We start from the raw sequence: 20,042 nt of genomic DNA, 5'->3' as shown, positions 1-20,042 counted from the left end.
AGTTCTGCCATGTTATTAGTGGCCTTCCCCAAGTGGCCATGAAAGATCTTCTTTATTTGCCCCTATTCATCTCTTATAACACCTCCAAAACCAGCTAACCCTGGGTTGCCCTTAGATGCTCCATCTATATTGACCTTTAAGAAACCATATGGAGGAGGCTTCCAAATGTTTATATCTGAATTTATTTGGCTCACTCCCTTGATAATGCCCTGTGGGCTTATGGACTGGAGACCCAAATGTAGTAGAATACTCGCATCTTGGGGCAGAGGAGGGTCCTTAGGAAGTGTCCTCAACAAGCTACTGACTGTGTCTTTGAGCTGCCTTAAAATTTGGTCAATTATGTGTTGGGGCTTGCTTGCTTTGTTCTTGAAGATCCGACTATTGCGCTCTTTCCAGACATTCCAGATGACAAAGCCTGGAACCAGGGTCCAAGCTTTATTAATAATTTCATTCCCTGAGAAGTTTTTCCTCCAATTCTTCAAAGTGTTGGAGATGCTGAGTCTGTCCCTATCAGTGTGCCTAAATATTGAGGCCACCCATTCCCACACGATGGAGGTGAAAGGGCAGAGGTTGAGAAGGTGATCCATCGTCTCCTCTTGTGAACCACAAAGGTAACATTTGGATGGTCCAGTGAAGCATTTTTTAGGAGATTCTCCCAAGTTAAGATTTTCCTCAGATGAACTAGCCAAATAAATAACTTTGTTTTCATCCAGTGGGGGCTCTGCCAAAGATTCTTTCAAACTTGATCAGGATTAGATAGTTAAATCATGTTACTACCTGTTTAGCTTCTTTCAGGTTAAAGTTTCCTTCAGTGTTCTTTCCCCATCTTAGTTGGTCAGGCAAGGAGGATACCAGAATCCTCCTATGCTCTAGATCCTGGGTAAGAGAGTCTGCCTGGGCCCTCAGAGGACTCTCGTCACTGTGGCCTATATCCTTCCAAGTTCTCCATTTTCCATTGTTCCTTTCCTGGTCCCAAAAGTCTTTTACCATAAGTAGACCTTTGTTGTCTGTGTCATTCTTGAGAGCTACTAATTCATCCTTATACAAGTTAGGTTCCTGCTGCCAGTTGTCCTCCCAAAATCGTGCTAGGTTCCCAGCTCAAATTTCCCAGAAACTATGTTGCTAAACAATACTTTTATTTTCCCAGGCAAGGTTCCAAATGTGGGAGCCCTTAATGTGCCTTGACATTCTAATGTGATCTTTCTCCTGCCAATTCTTGGCATATTTTTGTTTCCAAAGCTTAGCCTAGGGAGTTGTTGATTCCTTGATCCATCTCCACCAGAGTTTAGCTCTCGAAACCTTGCTGATGGTTTCAGGATCATGAAGCCCCAAGCCACCGTGGTTCTTGGGTTTGCAGATCTTGTCCCAGGCTACTAAAGCCCATTTCTTTTTCTCTTCTCCTTTGCCCCATAGAAAGTCCCTTTGTATGTTCCTGATGTGCTGCTTAACTCCTTTAGGAGCAGGAAGAGTTGAGAACATGAATATAAAAATGGCCTGCAGGACAACCTATGTGAGCACAAGGCGCCCTGCCAAGTTTAAAGACCTGCATGTCCATTTCCGGATCTTGCCCTGCAGTTTATTTATAATTGGCTCCCACACTTCCTTGCTAAAAGGTTTATCTGTGAGAGGTATGCCTAGATACTTGGAAGGTAGCTGGTCCCTTTGAAACGCAAGAATTCTGGTGATATTTCTTTGAATAGCAATGTCAGTGTTAAAGAAAAAAACTTTTGATTTGTTGAGGCTTACCTCTGTGCCAGCAACCATAGCAAAGTCATTCAAAATTTGTTTAATCGTTCTAGCTTCCCTGACCGTAGGTAAGCCCTACAGCATTGTGTCATCCACAAATTGTTGATGTGTGTTTGCCGCTCCATCCAAGGTGAGTTTGATGCCCTGAATTCTTCCTTAAGCATTAGCCATTTTAATCTCTACCAAGCCCTTCCATCATGAGAACAAAGAGGAAGAGTGAGAGTGGATCCCCTTGTCTGAGACCTCTGGAGGGTGCGAAGAGTCTTAAAGGAGCGCCATTAAGCAGGATGGAGAAACTAGTCGTGGTAACTAGTGCCATAACCCATCTTATCCAATTTTGGTTGAAGTTGTAGGCTTTTAGAACTGCCCTTATATAAGACCAGCTTAGCTTGTCATAAGCTTTCGCTAGGTCTAATTGAATGATCATACCAGCGTGTTTGTTGCTTTTGAGAGTGTACCACCTCATGAGCTTGGATGATATTATTGAGGATTTGTCTTCCTTCCACATAGCCTATTTGCTCCTTTGAGATGAGAGCTGATAAAAGGGGCTTGAGTCTATTGGCGATCACCTTGGAAATAATTTCATACACCACATTACATAAGGCTATGGGTCTGAAGCCATCCGAAGTCATGGCATTTTCCTTTTTTGGGATCAAAGCTATGAAGGAAGCATTAAACGCCTTCAAAACCTTTTTGGATCTTCTTGAGTCTTCCACCACCTCAAGGATATCCTGTTTGACTGTTTTCCAACATGCTTTGAAGAAGTCTACATTAAACCCATCCGAGCCTAGAGCTTTTCCATTTTGCATTTCATTGATCACCTCACTGACCTCCTCTTCCGACACTGGCCTGTTAAGATTGTGGTTATCTTCTCTGGTGACCAGCTGAGGGATGTACTGAGTGAAATGGTTGATGAACCTGGATCTGTCCTCCAGAGGCTCCTCTGCAATACTGAGGAAATGTTGTACAAGGAGAGATTCCATGTCTTTGTGAGAGAAAATTTCTCTCCCTTGAGAGTCTTTGAGCTTTGTAATTTTGTTGTGTGCCTTGTGATCCATGGTGGATTTGTGAAATAACCTCGTGTTTCTTTCTCCCTCTCTAATCCACTGTATCCTTGACTTTTGTCTCCAGAAAATCTCCTCTTGCAAGCACCGATCTTCCCATTCTTCCTACAAAGAATCAACTAGCTTTTTCCGCTCCTCGGTAAAGCCCTCTGTGATGTTGATCTGATTGATTTCCTGGAGTTTCTGCTCAGCTATTCTTTTGGCTTTGAAGATATTGCCAAATTCCTTTTTGTTCCAACCTTTAAGCTTGGATTTGATATGTTTAAGTTTCTGTTGGAGCATGAACATTCTAGTGCCTTGAATGTTTAGATCCTCTTTCCACCATTTGTCAATATTACTGTTGAATTCAAGGTGAGAGAGCCAGGCATTCTCAAACCTGAAAGGTCTGTTTCTTGCTGTACCCATAAAAGTGGCTTCCAATTGTACAGGTCAATGATCCAAACCTCCAAAGGGAAGAATAGACGTTGTCATGGCAGGGCCTGAGAGAAAGAGTTCCTCTGAGATAATAAATCTGTCTAATTTAGAGGCGACTTGTGAAGCCCCTACCCTCTTGTTGTTCCAGGTGAAGGTCCCATTTATTGTTTCCGTGTCCACTAATCCCATGTTCACTATGAAGTTCTGGAAATCCATGGAGTCTCTGCATAGCTGCCTGATGCCCCCTTTTTTCTCTGTAAGAGATCTTATCATATTGAAATCTCCTGCAACGATCAAGGGCATATTAGGATATCTTGCTCTTAGTTCCTCAAGGGAGGTAAGAAGCTTGAATTTGTCTTCTTGCTTTTGAGGGCCATAGACATTTGTGATCATGTATATCTCCTTATCCCCTAAAGGTTGACATACCAAAGAAAGATAGTTCCTAGATGCCTCAACATCCAGGATTCCAAATTTTTGTGGGTCCCACAGCGTGAGAATCCCCCCCGCTGAGTTTTTTGCTTTAACCTCTAGATACTCATACTTGATTAGCCATTTATTATGTATTTCTCTAATCTTATCCATCGAACATTTTGTTTCCTGAATAAAAACCATATCTGGTTTTTCTTCTTTTATTCTATTACTAAGATTTCTTTGTTTCCTTCTATTTCCTATGCCTCTAATATTCCAGGTTGTGAGCTTCATTAAGAAAGATTAGTAAAGGAGTAACTGGTAAGCTCTTTCATCTTACCTGAGTTAATCAATAGTTTCCCACATTTGTTCAGCAACTCCTTCTGTCTTTTTCTTCCTCTTTTCCTGCCTGGGTTCTTTGGAGATTGTGCCTGTGTCTCCTCCATCATTTTGACCCCTCTATATTCCTGGCTTTCATGATTTCTTTTGACTCCAGTTCCCTTCGATTGTGATCTCCATAGGAAGAGTTGTTGAACCCTGTCATATTCCTCTTTTGGCAGGGAGTCCACTCCTTTGGTCGTCCCTTGTTCCAGAAATTTCTCTAGATCAAGATTTTCCCTATCTAGAATCTCCTACAGTTCCTGGTACTTTGTTCCCGCCTCACTTGGAGTCATCTCATGGTCCTAATTTATCTCCCTAATGGTTTCTATGATAACTTCCATGCTTTCATCCCTTTCCTTCTCAGTGAGAATGTTCTCCATTTCCTAGTTTGTTTCTTTGTTCCCTTTGCCCCCAACCTTGGTAAAACCCTCAGGATTTTTATCCATCGTGGTTTTCGCATTTCTCTTTATGTTGTTTGTTGGGCAGTCTCTATATAGATGCCCATGCTCATGGCATTTGCGGCACCTAAATGGGATGTGCTCATAGTCCACCGCCTGCACCCATTCTTCATCATATACTTCTAAAATTATCGCGTCCGGAAGTGCTCCAGATAAATCCATTTCCACACATATCCGGGCGAAGGAGGTATATTTACCTTTCAGAGTCACATCTGAGATCTTTAGAAAATGCCCCAGTTTGTTGCCTATTGTTTTCAGAGATTCCGGTAGCCAATAATCCAGAGGAAGGGAGTATAGTTTGATCCATATCGGTATCGATGTGAATGTCTCGCGTTCCGAGACAAAGTTCATCATCCATGGCCGCATGTAGAGGCCTGTCGTAGCATAGAAATATGGTCCTCCTTCGAACACTCTGTCTTTATCCTCTAGGCTTGTGAATACTACTGTGAAGAAGCCCTTAGATCCCAGATGAAGGTGTATTTCCCCCTTTGGCTTCCAGTGGCTCCTTATCCATACCTGCAGCGCCCTCTCCGTCGACCATATCCCCATGAATTTTCATATGACTGCATATTCCGTCATATGATCCCTATGCGCTTGTAGCGTTGGGTCGCTTAAGATGACCTGAGGTATGATGTTCGACTTGGGTTTGCAGACCCCAGTTGTCCTTATGGAAGTAGGTTTTTGACTGCTACCCCCTTTTTCCTTCTCCTTACTAGCTTCCTGTTGCTCCCCTTCCTATTCATGAGGTTTGCTTCTTCCCAATGTTTCTGTGTTTCTTGCCTCTGTTGCCTTCTCCAGAGATTTCTTAAAACTGTGCTTTCCCACGCCCTTGTTTCTATCTGTAACTACTTGACTGTAGGAGGGAGCAGCACCCCCCCCTGCGCGTCCCGCCATGGTGCCCAATGCCAAAACCCTAGCGCCAACCCTAGATCAAGTTGCAGAGCTCGATACCACCATCAACCTTTAGAAGGACACCATTCATATGGGTATTAACTATGCAATAACAACCCCTATTCATCTTCAAGGATTCTCTAATGCAAACAAGGCCAAAGATATTGATGGTTGCCATTTTCATCGAGCTACTTGTTTACTTTGTTTTGGAGTAGGTGTTCTAAGAAGCAACAGATTATGGTTCTATATTCTACATAAATTGAGTATGCCAATGATCTCTTCACTGGGAAGCATCTTGTCTAGAAGAGTATGACTCTTGATCAAAGAAATGTTTCTCAAAAGGGCCCACCCCTTGTATTGTGACAATCAAGGTACCATCAAACTTATTCCTGTGGATCATCAAAAAACTAAACATGTTCAACTTCGGATGAACTATATCCGTAATGTCTATGCTTTGAGACATATTGTGCCTGTATTTGTTACTTCATCGCAACATCTTGCAAATATCTTCACCAAAACATTACTTGGGTCCAGCTTCTCTAGTCTATGGCATCATATTGGTATGGGAGACTTTCCATTTCGGGGAGATGTTGCGCTATAATGGCATATCCCCATAGCCCCTATTCAACATAAGGGAGGTTGTTGAGCCACAACCCTAATCTCTCAATGAAGTTGAGAATAAATTCTAATCAACAGTGAAGATTACATCTAAATCACTAATGTAAATACTTTACATTTTACCAAACATTAACCAACTCACTAATAAAAGAATGTTCACTTTACTAAGTAGATTTAATTAACGTGAAATACCAAATAGAAAGGATTTTTTTGGCTGACTTCCACATATCTAACACTAGACATGTGCCAAAGTTCCTGTCTTGATGCTACAAACATTAACACTCCCTCTTAAAGAGGAAGGAACTCCTTGAAGAGCCACCTAGGTCTAGCTTTCCCTCGAGTCTTTGAACGATATCACACACATCATTCTCCACCATGGTATTCCTCCAAACCTGTTGGTATGTGCTTCTTCAATGATGCTACTCATTAGTGTCATATAGTTTGGAAACTTCTTCAAAGGCTTGCTCTCCCTTATTACACTCCTAAGACCCTCCACATGCTCCAGAGCATCTCTTAATGTCTATATGAACCATCGAGGTCTCTTGAAAAAACTGGGAGTTGATCTCTCCTCCTCATTTGAAGGTTCACTTCCTAAACTAGAAGTTGTTGATCTAGACCCAACCTTCTAAGCTTCATGTTCCTCATCCTTTGTCACTAGTAGGGTCTCATGTGACTTCTTAGATGCAAGTTCCTCCCCGAAGTTCAAATCCTAGCTCACCGCAATCCTCTGTTGTGCTAGAATTAAAGTCATGTACACCTCTGAAGTGTCACTGAACATGCTCTTTATACTAGAGGGCTACATCTTGGTTCTCTTCTCTTCTAGCACATGCATATACACTAGACAAACAAATATATGTGAGTGGCTCACCTAGCTTCACGCCAGTGAATACTTCCTCTAATGTCTTATCATCCAAGATCCTCTGATGATCCTATTCTAAATGTAGATTGTCATATTGCATGTTTTTTCCCAAAGGAACATGGGAAAATCTTGATCATGGATCATGGCCTTAGCAACCCCTATGATTGAACTATTCTCTCTCTACAAACCCATTTTGTTGTGGCTTGTAAGATATTGTCAACTCCCTCTTAATTCCTATCTCCTTGTAGAAATCTTCGAAGTCCTTAGAGGTATACTCACCCGCATTGTCTGACCTCGGGACCTTGATCTTCTTCCCTATCTAATTCACCAACACGAATCTTGAACTCCTACATCCGATTGAAGACCTCCTCGGTCTTCATGAAGTAGATCCATGTATTCTTAGAGAAGCCATCAATAATAGGCATGTAATACACACCTCCCTATATTGATGCTACTGACATTAACCCACATACATTTGAATGTATCAAATCCAAAATATCCTTGGATCTGGACACACTAATTGGAAAAGGAGCCTTGGCATGCATGTCAAGCATGCACCCTTTGCACACCCCCTACTGCACAATATTGAATTGGAAGACCAGTGACAATATCCCTCAAAGTTGGCAATGCCCTATAATGCAGGTGCCCCATCCTCTTGTACCACAAGTCACATAGGTTTCACTGCTATGAACGAAGGATCAAACAAGCTCACCCTGTAACCTATATAAATTTCCCTCTCTAACCCCAATAACCTGAGTTGTGTCAGGGCTAGAACCTTCCATTCTAATAAGTGGTTTCCCTTTCTGAGACTCCACAGTGAAACCCTTGTCTTCCATGACAAAGATTGAAAGCAGGTTCTTCTCGGGCCTTGTAACACACAAAATGTCCTTCACTTCCATTGAGCTACTTGAATTGAGCTGAAACGAAATTGTTCCAACTCCTTTTATTGCATACTTGGCATCATTGCCAAGCTTCACATGTAGTTATGAGTCTAGCTCTGTCAAACTGTTAAATAGCTCGTGTTAATGTCATATGGTGAGATGCACCACTGTCTATGTACCACACATTCCTGGAAACTATGCAAGTAGAAAAGCAGAAAACAAATGAGAAATCCTTCTCAAATTTCACAGCAAACTCACTCATATCAGTTTCTAATGAGGTTACTACCTCCTGCTACTAATACTTCTTTCCACCCTTCTTCCTCTTTGGACACTGTGATGCAAAGTGGCCATGCTTGTGACATACGAAACACTTGATTTTACTCTCGTCTTTCTTCATTCCCAACTGTGAGGCTAACTCCTCACTTCTTCCTTTATTGAAACCCTTTCCTCTTCCCTCGTTTGATTGACAAGGGTCAGGTTCTCATCACATTCCTACCTATTGGCTTTAGACTCCTCCCAAGTCTCTTCTTGGACACAGTCGTCCCAAAGTCTCTCAAAAGTGGGAAGGCTATCTCGTGCACAGATACCCTTGACAAATAGTTCCCAAGGCTTTAAAAATCCATTCAGTGTCATATTTACCAATTCTGCATCATTCACCTTCTCCCCAATTGTTGGAAGTTGATCAGTGATCTGAGTGATCTTCATCAAGTAACTAACAACTGAGTCTGATTTGAACATTTACGTAGATTTGAGCTTATTCCTTAATACCATTTTCCTGTTTATATTCTCGCTCTGGTAGAGACTTACTAGGACATCAAATATCCCCTTGGTCATCTTCTTCTCAGACAGGTGAGAAATCAGATCATCCTTTGCTACATTCAAAATTACCTACATGGATCTAATTTCATCCTTCTCATGAACTACCAATTGTTGTGGATCTGTCCACATGAAGGAACTACTTTGTCAACAATCTCCCAAAGATCATTTTCCTTCAAAAGTAAAGAAACTCTTGCTTTCCGGGGGAGGAAGTTTGAAGCTCCATCCAATCTGTCTTCCAGATCTAAACAAAAATTGCCCTGTAAATGTGCTTGGTCCTTCAAGCACACAGTTAAAAAAATAATTGTTGGTCCCCAAATCTACTAGATATTCCTCCTATTACACAAATCTACACTAAATCCGTCTGTTGGTCACTTAGATCTACAAGATCTGCCCACTGTAAACCTAGATTTGCACTAGATCTATCTACTCGTCACTCAGATTTGCAAGATCTGCTTGTTGTATACCAAATCTACACTAGATCTGGTCACCCAGATCTGCAAGATCTGCTTACTGTATACCAATATGTGCAATTGAAGCCTCCAGATTTGCTGCAATAACCTTCAAATTTGTCGCAGTAACCTTCACATATGCAACTGTAACTACTTGGTAATCAACTTCTCTCAGAGATTAGGCTCTCAGACGATGTTAAAATCCCTACTCCAACAACATAAGTAAATTAATTCCTTATGATTTCCTTATTGAAAAAATAAATTAGATTGAATTTTTTAGCTCATAGAATAAAATGCACTTGCTGGAAATTTAACTAGAAATAATAACTTAGTGGAAGCTAGAGGAAAGCAACCTCCAAAATACACAGAGATTTATGCCCTTCAAATATAGTTTTTCATTAAAATTACTCCAAGCTTACAAGGGATCCCAAACTGGGAAAATAGCCCACTGAGAAAACAAGAAAAATTACAATAAAACCTAACTATTATGACGCACAGTATAGCCTATACAACCCTGCTGATACTTGTTGTAGAAAACCTCCTACTACTGTTGAAGTCTATCCAGAAATTTGTATGGCCACCCTTCTCTTTTCTTAGGTTGTATGGCCTCCTAAAGTTGCCTTTGCACTTGCTGTGTATGGCCCTGTCAATTTCTAAAAGTTGGGTTAATCTCCTTTTGTTGTTCACATAGTTTCCTCTATTCTCCTTTGGACTTGGAAACTGACTGAAAATCCTTTATCACTCTCTCACTTGTATTTTTCTAACACTCCTTGTGTCTTTTTCATTCACTTTATCTTTCTTTTATAACATTGATTTGATGACCAAGTCTCCATAACCCTAATCTCTCAATAAGATCGGCGATTAAGATTAAATCACAATTGACAGTGGAGATTACATCTAAATCACTAATGTAAATATTTTACATTATATTATACATTAATCAAGTCACTAATAAAAGACTCTTTAACTTTAATTAAAGTGAATTACAAAATAGAAAGGACCTTTTTGGACAACTTACACATGTCCAACACTAGACCTGTGGAGAAGTTCTTGTCCGATGCTACAAACATCAACATGAACATTTGGGATGCTATTCTCACTGGTCAAGTATGCATCCCTTATGTACCAATCAAAGCACCTAGGGTGGCCTAGTGATGTTGCATTCTCTCCGTGTGGTAGGGGATGTCAGAAATACATCTCCAAGATGTCCCCTATGACAAGTGGTCCCAATGACATATTGTGGATCCTAGCTGCGAGCAAGCTACCCCCGCCTGCAACTCATGCTCCCACTCCCGAACCTTGCTTTGGAGGAAAGCATGCTCCCAAAACAATTCCCCACACTCACCAATATTTCCCCACACTACCAGAACAATTCTTGTTGCTACCAGATCACTGGAGAAGAAATTAGAAACTGATAGTGGCAAGAGACTTAAAAGAGCTTAGTAGATGGTATAGTTATTGTTTTTTTTAGTTTAAAATCTAGATTCGACAACTTAGAATCATTTGTCTTTATTATGGCCTATTTTGTAAATATATGACAGTTGAAGTTTGAACAATTGATAGCATATTACAACTCTTTGGTCATGGTACCCTGTTTCATTCCAAGGTTGATGTTATCTCTTACAAATTGTTGATGACAAACATTATCTGCTGAAACTTGAAACTCGAAAATTGATGTGATGGTCGATCATTTGATGATAATGCATTATGTTATAGATGCTTGATCTTTGATGTTATTTGTGTCCTAAATGTTTGATGCTTTGATGATTATCATTAATCTACTATAAAGATCTATATTTTCATATTTTTACAGTTAAGTCGCCATTCTGCATGCTTTATTCCAATACATATGCAACAAAATATACAAAAATTTATATTATATAAAATTCTACCAGAACAAATTGCTCTCACAGCCTTTTAGGAATTGGTGCTTTGTGCTTCTGCTTCACTCTCAGTCCCAACAGCTATGCTGTGGACATCCCCTGCCAATCAAGGACAGCTTGGTGTCCCCTGACACTGTGGGGTATGCTCATTCATCTCCATCAGCATCTCATATCATAAAAGGAAAAAGGAAAAGTACACACTGACTTTGCACCACACACCCTTTACCAATATCCTCAAAACATCATTCTAAATATGCATGGATCATTGCACCACTGTAGTTTCATGTTGATTACAAATAAGAAAAGCAACAAGTCACCTATTTCAAATTGTCAAATTGGATGTTCCCTCCAAGTATAGTTGTGATTAATATTAATAATTATTTGTTTTTTTTTTTTTCTATATTTTGGGGGTGTGGGGTATATGTGTCATCCAATGAAATTAGAGGGTTTCTCCAAATATCTCCATAATGTCTCCCCTCATCTGTCCCTGAACCAAGAAAATATTGGTCCATACAAGTACATGCATGTGAGTGCGTGTATAACTGGAAGGGTGCTGATAATCTTCATATGTGTATTTTCATCTTTTAGAATAATCTTTATAATATAACAGCAACATGCAAGTGCTAAAAAGAAATACCAGTACAAAGAAATTAGGTTGAGATTCTTGAAGGGCAATACACAGAAGATAAATTTACCTGAAATCTGGCCGTGTTATGAAGGTCTTTATAAGTTCAAAATCAAAGACACTCTGCATGATAAAAAAAAATTAGTTTATTTGCATCAAGGAAGCTGCCATCAATCTCAGAACTAAGAAAACAAGAGCCAGGATTATTGATCAATCCCATAATTACCTGTAGTAGCTCCCTATAATCAGAAACAGGATCAACAACTTCTACAGTAAAACTGCCAAACTTGGTAACTCCCAATCTAGACAAATCCACATCTGAAATGTTTGCCATCTTGATTTCTGAAATCTGCATTCACCATTTACTGGTCACTGTCATTGAATTACTAAAGCTATTTCAGTTGTATCTTTTTAACCAGAGCAATAATCTTGTCGCATAAACCTCTTATTAATATTTCAGTGTAGCCTTTATAAAAAGATAACTTGCAAAACAGGATGCTCATCACTTTTCAATATTATGTGACACTTAATCCTGTAACTTGAGAATCCTAACAACAGTGATTTAAAGAAACAACTTCTAGGTGTTTATCTTTCAAATGTTTAAAGAAGTAGAGTTGATTGATAGCAAATAGACATTACACATTTATCCATGTATGTTCACAATTTAATGTATCGACAAGATTTCATTTATAGCAAACAGGCATCACACAAGAACCTACAAGGCATCCAAAACATAGGATTAAATTTCCATGTCAGAGATGACAGGTGATACTATACTGATAACAAACACATGGAAGATTGAATTTCTGAGGCTAGAAATACAAAATACAATTACTACATAGTACATACATACTCCAGTTTATTCAGACCATTGTTTTAAATGATTAAGAGCTGAAAATACTTACAGACAGAGTGTTGCCATATATCTTGTCAGTAATAGATTCAGGTGCAGGCTGTCCACTGCCATAATTAAACTAAAAAGTAGAAAGAACATATAAATAGGAGGGTCAAAACTTTTGCGTATTTTACGTATAAGCATTAGAAACTTTAAACTTTATGGAACTTCTAAAGATATCAAAACGAAAGGAAATGAGAAATGTAGAACAAAATTATGGCCCCCTTCAAATACCAAATTTGTCTACCTTGATACCCCAGTCATTTTCTGGTCCTCCAGGATTGTGGCTTGCACTCATAATAAAACCCCCATTAGCCTGTTTTAGACAGATAAATTACTTAATATATGCTCAATTCCTGCAGAAGCACCTCAAACAATCACAGCATATGCTTCTAGCAAGTTGCAACATGATTGGCATGCACCACAAAATTCATCAGCATATTCTGTAAAAAAGGCTTTACTATTAAAAAGTCCAAAGGAAGATGAAAAGACATTTATATTAGGCATACCTTATGTTTTCGGATAACTGCAGACACTGCAGGTGTTGACATTAGTCCATCCCTACCAAAGCAGTAGTCTTTTGTCAGTTTTATGTAGCATAAACTACATGGATAAATCTCTCATGAGGTTTATGACAAAAAATCAGGACTTAGCTCTCTTGGAAGAATGACTGTTTCTCCGTCATTTTTTAAAAACTCTCTTATGACATAAAAAAATACTTCGTCAAAGTCAAAATTAGATATCAATTTATTAAAAAAACAGACCTTCCTTTCCAGAAATATTCTTGGAGCTCTCTTCTTCTAAGGGTATCGGCAGAAAATTTTGGCAATCCTAAATCAAGCCATAATTTATTATGATTTTTCCCTATTGAAATTACTGGCAAATTATATGCATGAACATATATTCGTAAGATGTATCAAGGTCAGGGCCAAAGATATATTAGCAAGATATAAAGGGGAGCTCTTTTTGTGGCATTCCTTCTTGTTTTGCATCTAGTCTTCTTGAAAAAGGTCAAGACCTGCAAGACAGGTGCCTTTGGTGTACATTGACAGTCACAATGTATAGTCTCAAACTTTGCTCAGTCTATGCTCTAAACTCAGTGCAGGAAAGAATACAAAATATGAGACAGGATGTTAATTTCCTTCTACAGAACGGCTAGTTGATGGAAACGTTGATATTGTTAAAATGGTAGGAGGTAGAGTGTAATACCCCAGTTTTGATCCCCAATTCAATGTTGTGTATGTACATGATGAATAGCTATAAGCCAGCAAATGTAATTTGTAACCGAACATTGCAGAAATGAACAACAAAAGAAGGGGGGCTATGACTCAACAAAAGGGGAAAGTCAAGGGGACTTACGTAGGCTAAGGAAAGGGGCCATAGTAAGGGGGTTTAAACTTTAAACCAAAGTCTTGTAAAACTTATGTATGCCCCTTGATTATTAGCTAATTATGGTTAAATTAAGCTTTGGCAAGGATTAGTACATGAAGGAGATGTGCAGCTTGTTACTGCCCAAATTGTATGTAAATAGTAAAAGCTCCAATCCACAATGCACAATCCAAGGGAACCTCTAGGAAGGTCACCCACTATCACCTCAACAACCTGTCATCTCACTTTAGGCTGGTTCTCCCCAAACTCGAGGAGGGTATCCCTAATAGAACATGACCTAACTATGCAGCAGAAAACTAAACAGTGGATTAATAGACACCAAAACACTAAAAGTATATCGTGTGACAAGTCAATTTTGGTGCACAGAATTCCTAACCAAATATGCAATTAGACTTTTGTTTGGACTACTAACCAAATATGCAATAACCAAGACAGTTTGTTGTCCTATAAAATCACACTATAAAAGTCGGCGTAAAAAACATGGACAGCAACCTGTAAAGTCCAAATCAACCACCCTATGAGTTCCTTAGCGCTCCTAGACGTTATGTCTAGCGGTGGGAAGGTTTGAGGACTTAATTTGAGGCATATTAAGCCTCTCTTCAACCTATAACAGTTGAAAAGGACAATTTCCAGCAAGTTAGAAATTGATTTTCCAGAAAATGGGTTGAAACCCTCTTGAGCATATCACCCAAAAATTCGAGATCTAAAAATAAGCTTTAAAATATAGCTGGAAATTGAATAAAATTTACTCTAAACTATAAGATAGCACGGTAGGGTTACTACAGAGATTTCTTGAGTATGACTTGAAAAGTGCCGGAAATTTCTGGTTTTATTGCAGATTTATGCAGGTACAGCCAACGAAACACGCTCAGATCTGCAAAATATCAAGTAGATACAAGTGTAAAATATACCCATATAAAACATTTATCTACCCTTGGACTAGATCTATCAATACACTTACATTTCTCTAAAAGTTTTAACTTGCTAGTAAGATAAATCAATTAAAATCAGCAAATAAATGAAGTCTTAAACTAATGCAGAAAAGTAAAAAATTTAAATTTTTAAAAAGAATAGTGCTTGTTGAATGAATACCTTGTATGTTCAACTAATCTCACCTTTGCTGGAGTGTGAAATTTGCACCTTCTTAAGTTGATTTTTCCAAAAAATCAAGGGAGTGGGTTTGGTCTCTACAATAAGTCACCCCCACCATTGACTTAATAACCCCAAAAACGTTCAGACCCAACTAGAAGTAGCCCCTTTGGTGTGGCATCTCCTGTCTTGAGATTGACTGTGTGATGAATAAGAGCCCCTACACAATTGGAGCCCCCCTTCAAAATGGTCGGATCACTTGGAGTGATCCACCTGCAAAACAAGAAAGCCAAGAGGGGTCCCCCCCTAGTCCGCCCTCTCCACGTCTCTAAGTAGCCCCTCGGTGGCTCAACCTATTAACTGTTGTGTAGTTTTACGACATCTCTAAGTAGCCCCTCAGTGGCTCAACCTATTAACTGTTGTGTAGTTTTACTGATTATCGAATTTATTAGATTATAATCATGATAGCATAATGATCAAGAAAAAAAATCCACTCCACACAATGAACATAAAATATATGGACAAAGGTTTGCAAAAAGTGAGATCCTTTATTAAAATGGTGGCACTAATCTTATATGACAACAACAACCATTACAAGAGGGGAGTCTAGCCTTCTATAAAACATTCTTAACAGCTAGCTAACAGCTAGTTGGACTCCTCAAATTCAGATTCTTCAGCCCCAATTGGTGGAATCAACCACCTACTTGTTCCCACTTTCATCCACGTTGGAGACTTAAGTAAATTCTAAATAAAATATTACATTGCAATTCTTTATTGCCCAATAAGGGGTCGACTTGGCTTCAATTACCCAATTTGGTCCACAAATCCCTTTGCTAATGGCCTGGTATGGTCAACTATGAAGAATAGTAAACAATAGTACCTCAACGTTCCACTTTGCTTTTGAGGAAATTCGACTTGGTCCCTTGAGAGGTTCAATTTGATTAGGAGGTTCGACTTGGTCATTTGGAGGAACAATTTGTCTTCTAATGACTACTTTCTTGGTCCATTACTCAACTTCTTGGTCCATGAGGTCTCCAACAGCTAGTTGACTTCACCAACAACTAGTTTGAATTGACTTTTTCCTTTTACTAACTTGACTTGGCCACTCGGTCATTGGATCTCCAACGCCCTTGACTTTTTAACTATTATGGCACCTATTTTGGCCACACTAGCCATGATTTGAACTGGGCCTCTCTCGAAATGTTCAAATCTTGCCTAGCATTGCCACATCATCCTCTACTCTGCCACGTCAACTGCCACCTATGCTAGCCTCGCAACTCCTTGAGGAATATTGGAAATCTGACACATGGGTATCGTTCCTCTCATCCTACTAATCATTTTTTATGCAATGCATGCATTATTCTACCCAACGTTGCCCCTATTATTGCCAACTAGAAACCTATTTGACCTGTTAACCAAGTTTGACCAAGTTGTAACTAGCCACTGCCACCTCAAATTGGAAAAAATCAATGTGGCATGGACTTCTCCCATCAAACTAAACAATCTAAGACCAAGTTGAATTTTTGACCACTTTGCATTGGGAATCGTGCACTCCATCGAGAAATGTGAAAGTTGTCAAAAATGAGACTGCCATGCATGAGCGCAATTTGAGAGATACTACACCGAATCCCAGGCCACTTATAGACTCGATAGATTCTAACCATGTGGTAAATACATAGGTGCGCCTTGACACAGGTTGGACTAGCCCATACACTAGTGATCACCCCTACAAAAGCAAGCTCCCATAAAACCATGAGTCCTCACATAAGCTCAACTAAGGCCCTCCAATCCTATACAGGATGAGAGGAACCCGAAGTGAACTACGAGGGACCAAATACAGTCTAACCAAGACAACAAGATATAAACAGCGAAAACAAGACACAAGCCTGGATACCTAATACAAAACCTCACATGGTTGTTACAATACTTTGACTTGTGACCTTGGGCTTACAATGGTGTAATAAATGCTACAAAAAAATTGTGTAACCCTACTAACATGCAAGGTAACAAGACCAACCGAAAGATGGCCTCCAGTCACAACATCCAGGCTTTGAACTTTGTATAATAATGGACTAACAAGCAATGCACTTACATCTGATGATGTGCTTGAGGATAGGAGTATGGACCCTCTCAATCCTACCCCACGTAGTCTAAAGCAAACTTAATCCAAAGACCTCAAAACATAGAGGTCCATGGATCTAGTAATAGTGTCTAGGAGGCACACCTTAGATGAAATGTCCTAAAAGTGGATATGGAACCATTGTTTCTCAAGAAGGGAAAGGGAGCCATAGCCCTTGTTGGGTCGAGGTTGGGGGGGCTATATTAAGCTGAAAATACATGTGAATGAAACCCCAAGATAGGTGTATGTCATATGATCTCTATAAATTTCCCTTTAGAAGTAGAAAAGGTGCTTGGATGAAGCAGCCTTCCACATGTCAAAGATCATAATTGTGGTTTTTCCCATGTTAATTGCCAATTGCCAAAGATCACAGAATCTAGAGAGGGCACTAACATGTTGTTGTAATCTCTCAAGCGAGGAGGCCAAGAGGATCAAGATATTAACAAATGGAAGTAGAGAAATCATAACCTAGAGTAGAAGGAAACCATGCTTATCTTTTTTATTCTCTCGAAGAAATAACTCCATCACATCAATGAAAATCCAAAAGAGAGTCGATGAGAGAAAGCACCCCTACTTAACCCTAACGTTGCTACAAATAAAATCTGAAAGGTCTTGGCTTGTGTAGATGAAGCAACAAAACTTATAGCTTGTTGACTTAAAATGTAAAAATACACAAAGGTATTTGTAATAATAATTTATTATATATATAAAATGTACAAGTGATGTAGAATGTTACAATGAGGACCAGCACATATCCTAGGCATGTCTTTTAGATATGAGTATTTAACATAATCATTATTTGATTATTTATTATTTACATCATTTATATTTATTTTATTTTTTTTATGAATTATATTCATAACATTGCCTTCGTCTTCGAAAAGCTTTGTCCTCAAAGCTTATTACTGACGTGCTTTGTCCTCAAGCTTATTGTTGATCTTCTTCTTCATGTTGCACTTGTTATCTCAGCATATATGTAATTCGTTATTGGTATGTATAGTTTGTCACTGATATTCTCTTGGTTTTTTTATATATAATTTTTTTAATTAAATAATAATAATAATAATATTAAAAAAAAAAAAAATTAAATTAATCCAATTATATAATTAAATTATTTATTATGTAACTATATATAATTAACCAAATATATATAGTTAATGGGTCAAATTTAACCGTTGTATAGCTATCAAGAGTCACGACGTTGTATCAAGTGTCACTACATTTAATTGACCCACGACAACAGCACAAGAATGCTGCAAGGAACCCGGTCGGAGTAGGAAGTGTGTTAGTTGCTGATAAATGACAGCGTGCAGGTTTTGACAGAATGGTCTGCCAAATGGTCGCGTCGAGGTTTGCAGATAGCATCGGGGTTTGCGGACAGAGTATTCGATGGGCTGTTTGAACAGTGCGGACAATGGTGACAGTAGCCGAGACTGTCGTCGCAGAGGCATGGTCAGGGCCACAGTGAGAATCAAGGGAGATGACGAATATTCGGGGATGGAGCTCTAGAGCCCTTGTGACGCGGAAAAATGGCAATGCAGTCTCATAATCACCCTTGCTATGGTAAGACCATGCAAGATTATAATAAGAATGAGATTTCATCAAATCATGATCTGTTGAAGCAAGAGCAGTCTCGGTGAACTGTTCTATAAGAAAATGTTGCCCCGTGAAGAAAAAATGGTTGGCTAAATGATTGACTGCCATTGCACAATATGGATATAACCTGTGTTGCACGGGTACCCGCACCCGGGGGTAGGGTTCTCGAACCCGTCCCGGGTTCCCGCACCCAAGTACCGGATTCGGGTACGGGTTCTTCCCAGACGAACCCAGAAGAACCGGGTTCTTCCATGAAGAACCGGGTTCTTCGAAAAAAAAAATTGGGTTCTTTTCCTTTAACGGGTTCTTGGGTTCTTGGGTTCTTCGGGTGCTTGGGTTCTTGGGTTCTTCGGGTTCTTCGAGTTGGGTTCTTTGGGTTCTTCATAAAAAAAACTATATTAAAAATTTAATTTTCAAATAATTTTTTTATTGAAATTTAAAAAATAACTTATAACAAAGGTAAAACTTATAACAAAACCTAAAAAACCCTAAATCAATTCTTGTAAATCAATTTGGAATGAAACATTCTTCCACGGTCCTTACCATCAAAACCTGTGTTGCACGGGTACCCGCACCCGATTTTTTAAGTTTTTTACAAGTCTTGTTTTTTAAGAATTCTTGTAAATCAATTTGGAATGAAACATTCATTCCCGAGCCAAATAACCATCAAATTATAAACTGTAAATGCACACATACAGGTTCAGACATTTTCGGTCAAATAGAAAGTAGGATTGAGACCAGCCATAAGCTGTAATCAGCTGATGCTGTTAAATGGCGAAGGGCTATTTTGGACAATGGCTAAATTAAGTATCAAAATCTGTCAATTTCTCATAGCATTCTGATAACATCATGTTAAGATTAAAACTAGGAAAATATGCCTAAATCATATATGGTCTCTACAGACTTGTACACCAAGTAATCTCTAAAAACTGCGAAGATGTTTTATGTTTAGATAATTAATATTCAGGCAGAGCTTCGCACTCAAAGACAAACTATCCCTCAAGCCATCAGATGGCTGCTGTGCATTTTATTGGGAAACAAAGACTGATAAGCGTGTTTTGTGGAAGGGTAAGGTTGCCACTGTTTTTGGGATTAATTTACCAGAGAGCACACCATGCATGGGGAAGGTGGATGATTAGACATCAAGAAAATTCTAGACCACTATCAGGTTGAGAAGAATCTCCTATGAAAAAATTGTGTTTTTATATGGGAGAGACTAAACATTCAAAGCAAAGTTACAAGCTCAAGCTCCAGCCAGAATGAGCAATTTCAATAAGGAGAGACGCTGTCTTGAAATTAGAGCAGGAGGCAGAAATGCTAACACTCCTTGGCTGTGTAGGAGGAAGGGTCTGTACAACCACAGCCTGATTCATTGATAGGCATCCTTGTAAATGAACCTAAGCTGCATAGTTATTTTAAATCCTGTGTGTGACAAAATCTGTCCCAAGTTTCACCAAA

The 20,042-nt window shown here is 39.1% G+C and overlaps 1 protein-coding gene across 1 annotated transcript in view; it reads right to left on the bottom strand.

The window, feature by feature from the left end:
• Positions 1–20,042, bottom strand: part of PGM (phosphoglucomutase) — a 119,649-nt gene that overhangs the window by 63,307 nt on the left and 36,300 nt on the right. The window contains exons 6-10 of the mRNA XM_089416121.1: positions 12,901–12,952; positions 12,639–12,707; positions 12,402–12,470; positions 11,723–11,845; positions 11,567–11,619 (exon numbers count right to left, since the gene is read on the bottom strand). Of these exons, the coding sequence (XP_089272247.1) occupies positions 11,567–11,619; positions 11,723–11,845; positions 12,402–12,470; positions 12,639–12,707; positions 12,901–12,952 (366 nt within the window). The remainder of the gene's footprint in view (positions 1–11,566; positions 11,620–11,722; positions 11,846–12,401; positions 12,471–12,638; positions 12,708–12,900; positions 12,953–20,042) is intronic.

This window comes from Pinus tabuliformis, chromosome 3_2, assembly GCF_031772625.1.
Source record: "Pinus tabuliformis cultivar Carrire ecotype Pingquan chromosome 3_2, CPIR1, whole genome shotgun sequence".
In the NCBI taxonomy this organism is placed as follows: Eukaryota; Viridiplantae; Streptophyta; class Pinopsida; order Pinales; family Pinaceae; genus Pinus; species Pinus tabuliformis.
The sequence above is the reverse complement of the archived record's forward strand: the minus strand, read 5'-3'. Positions and strand labels throughout refer to the sequence as shown.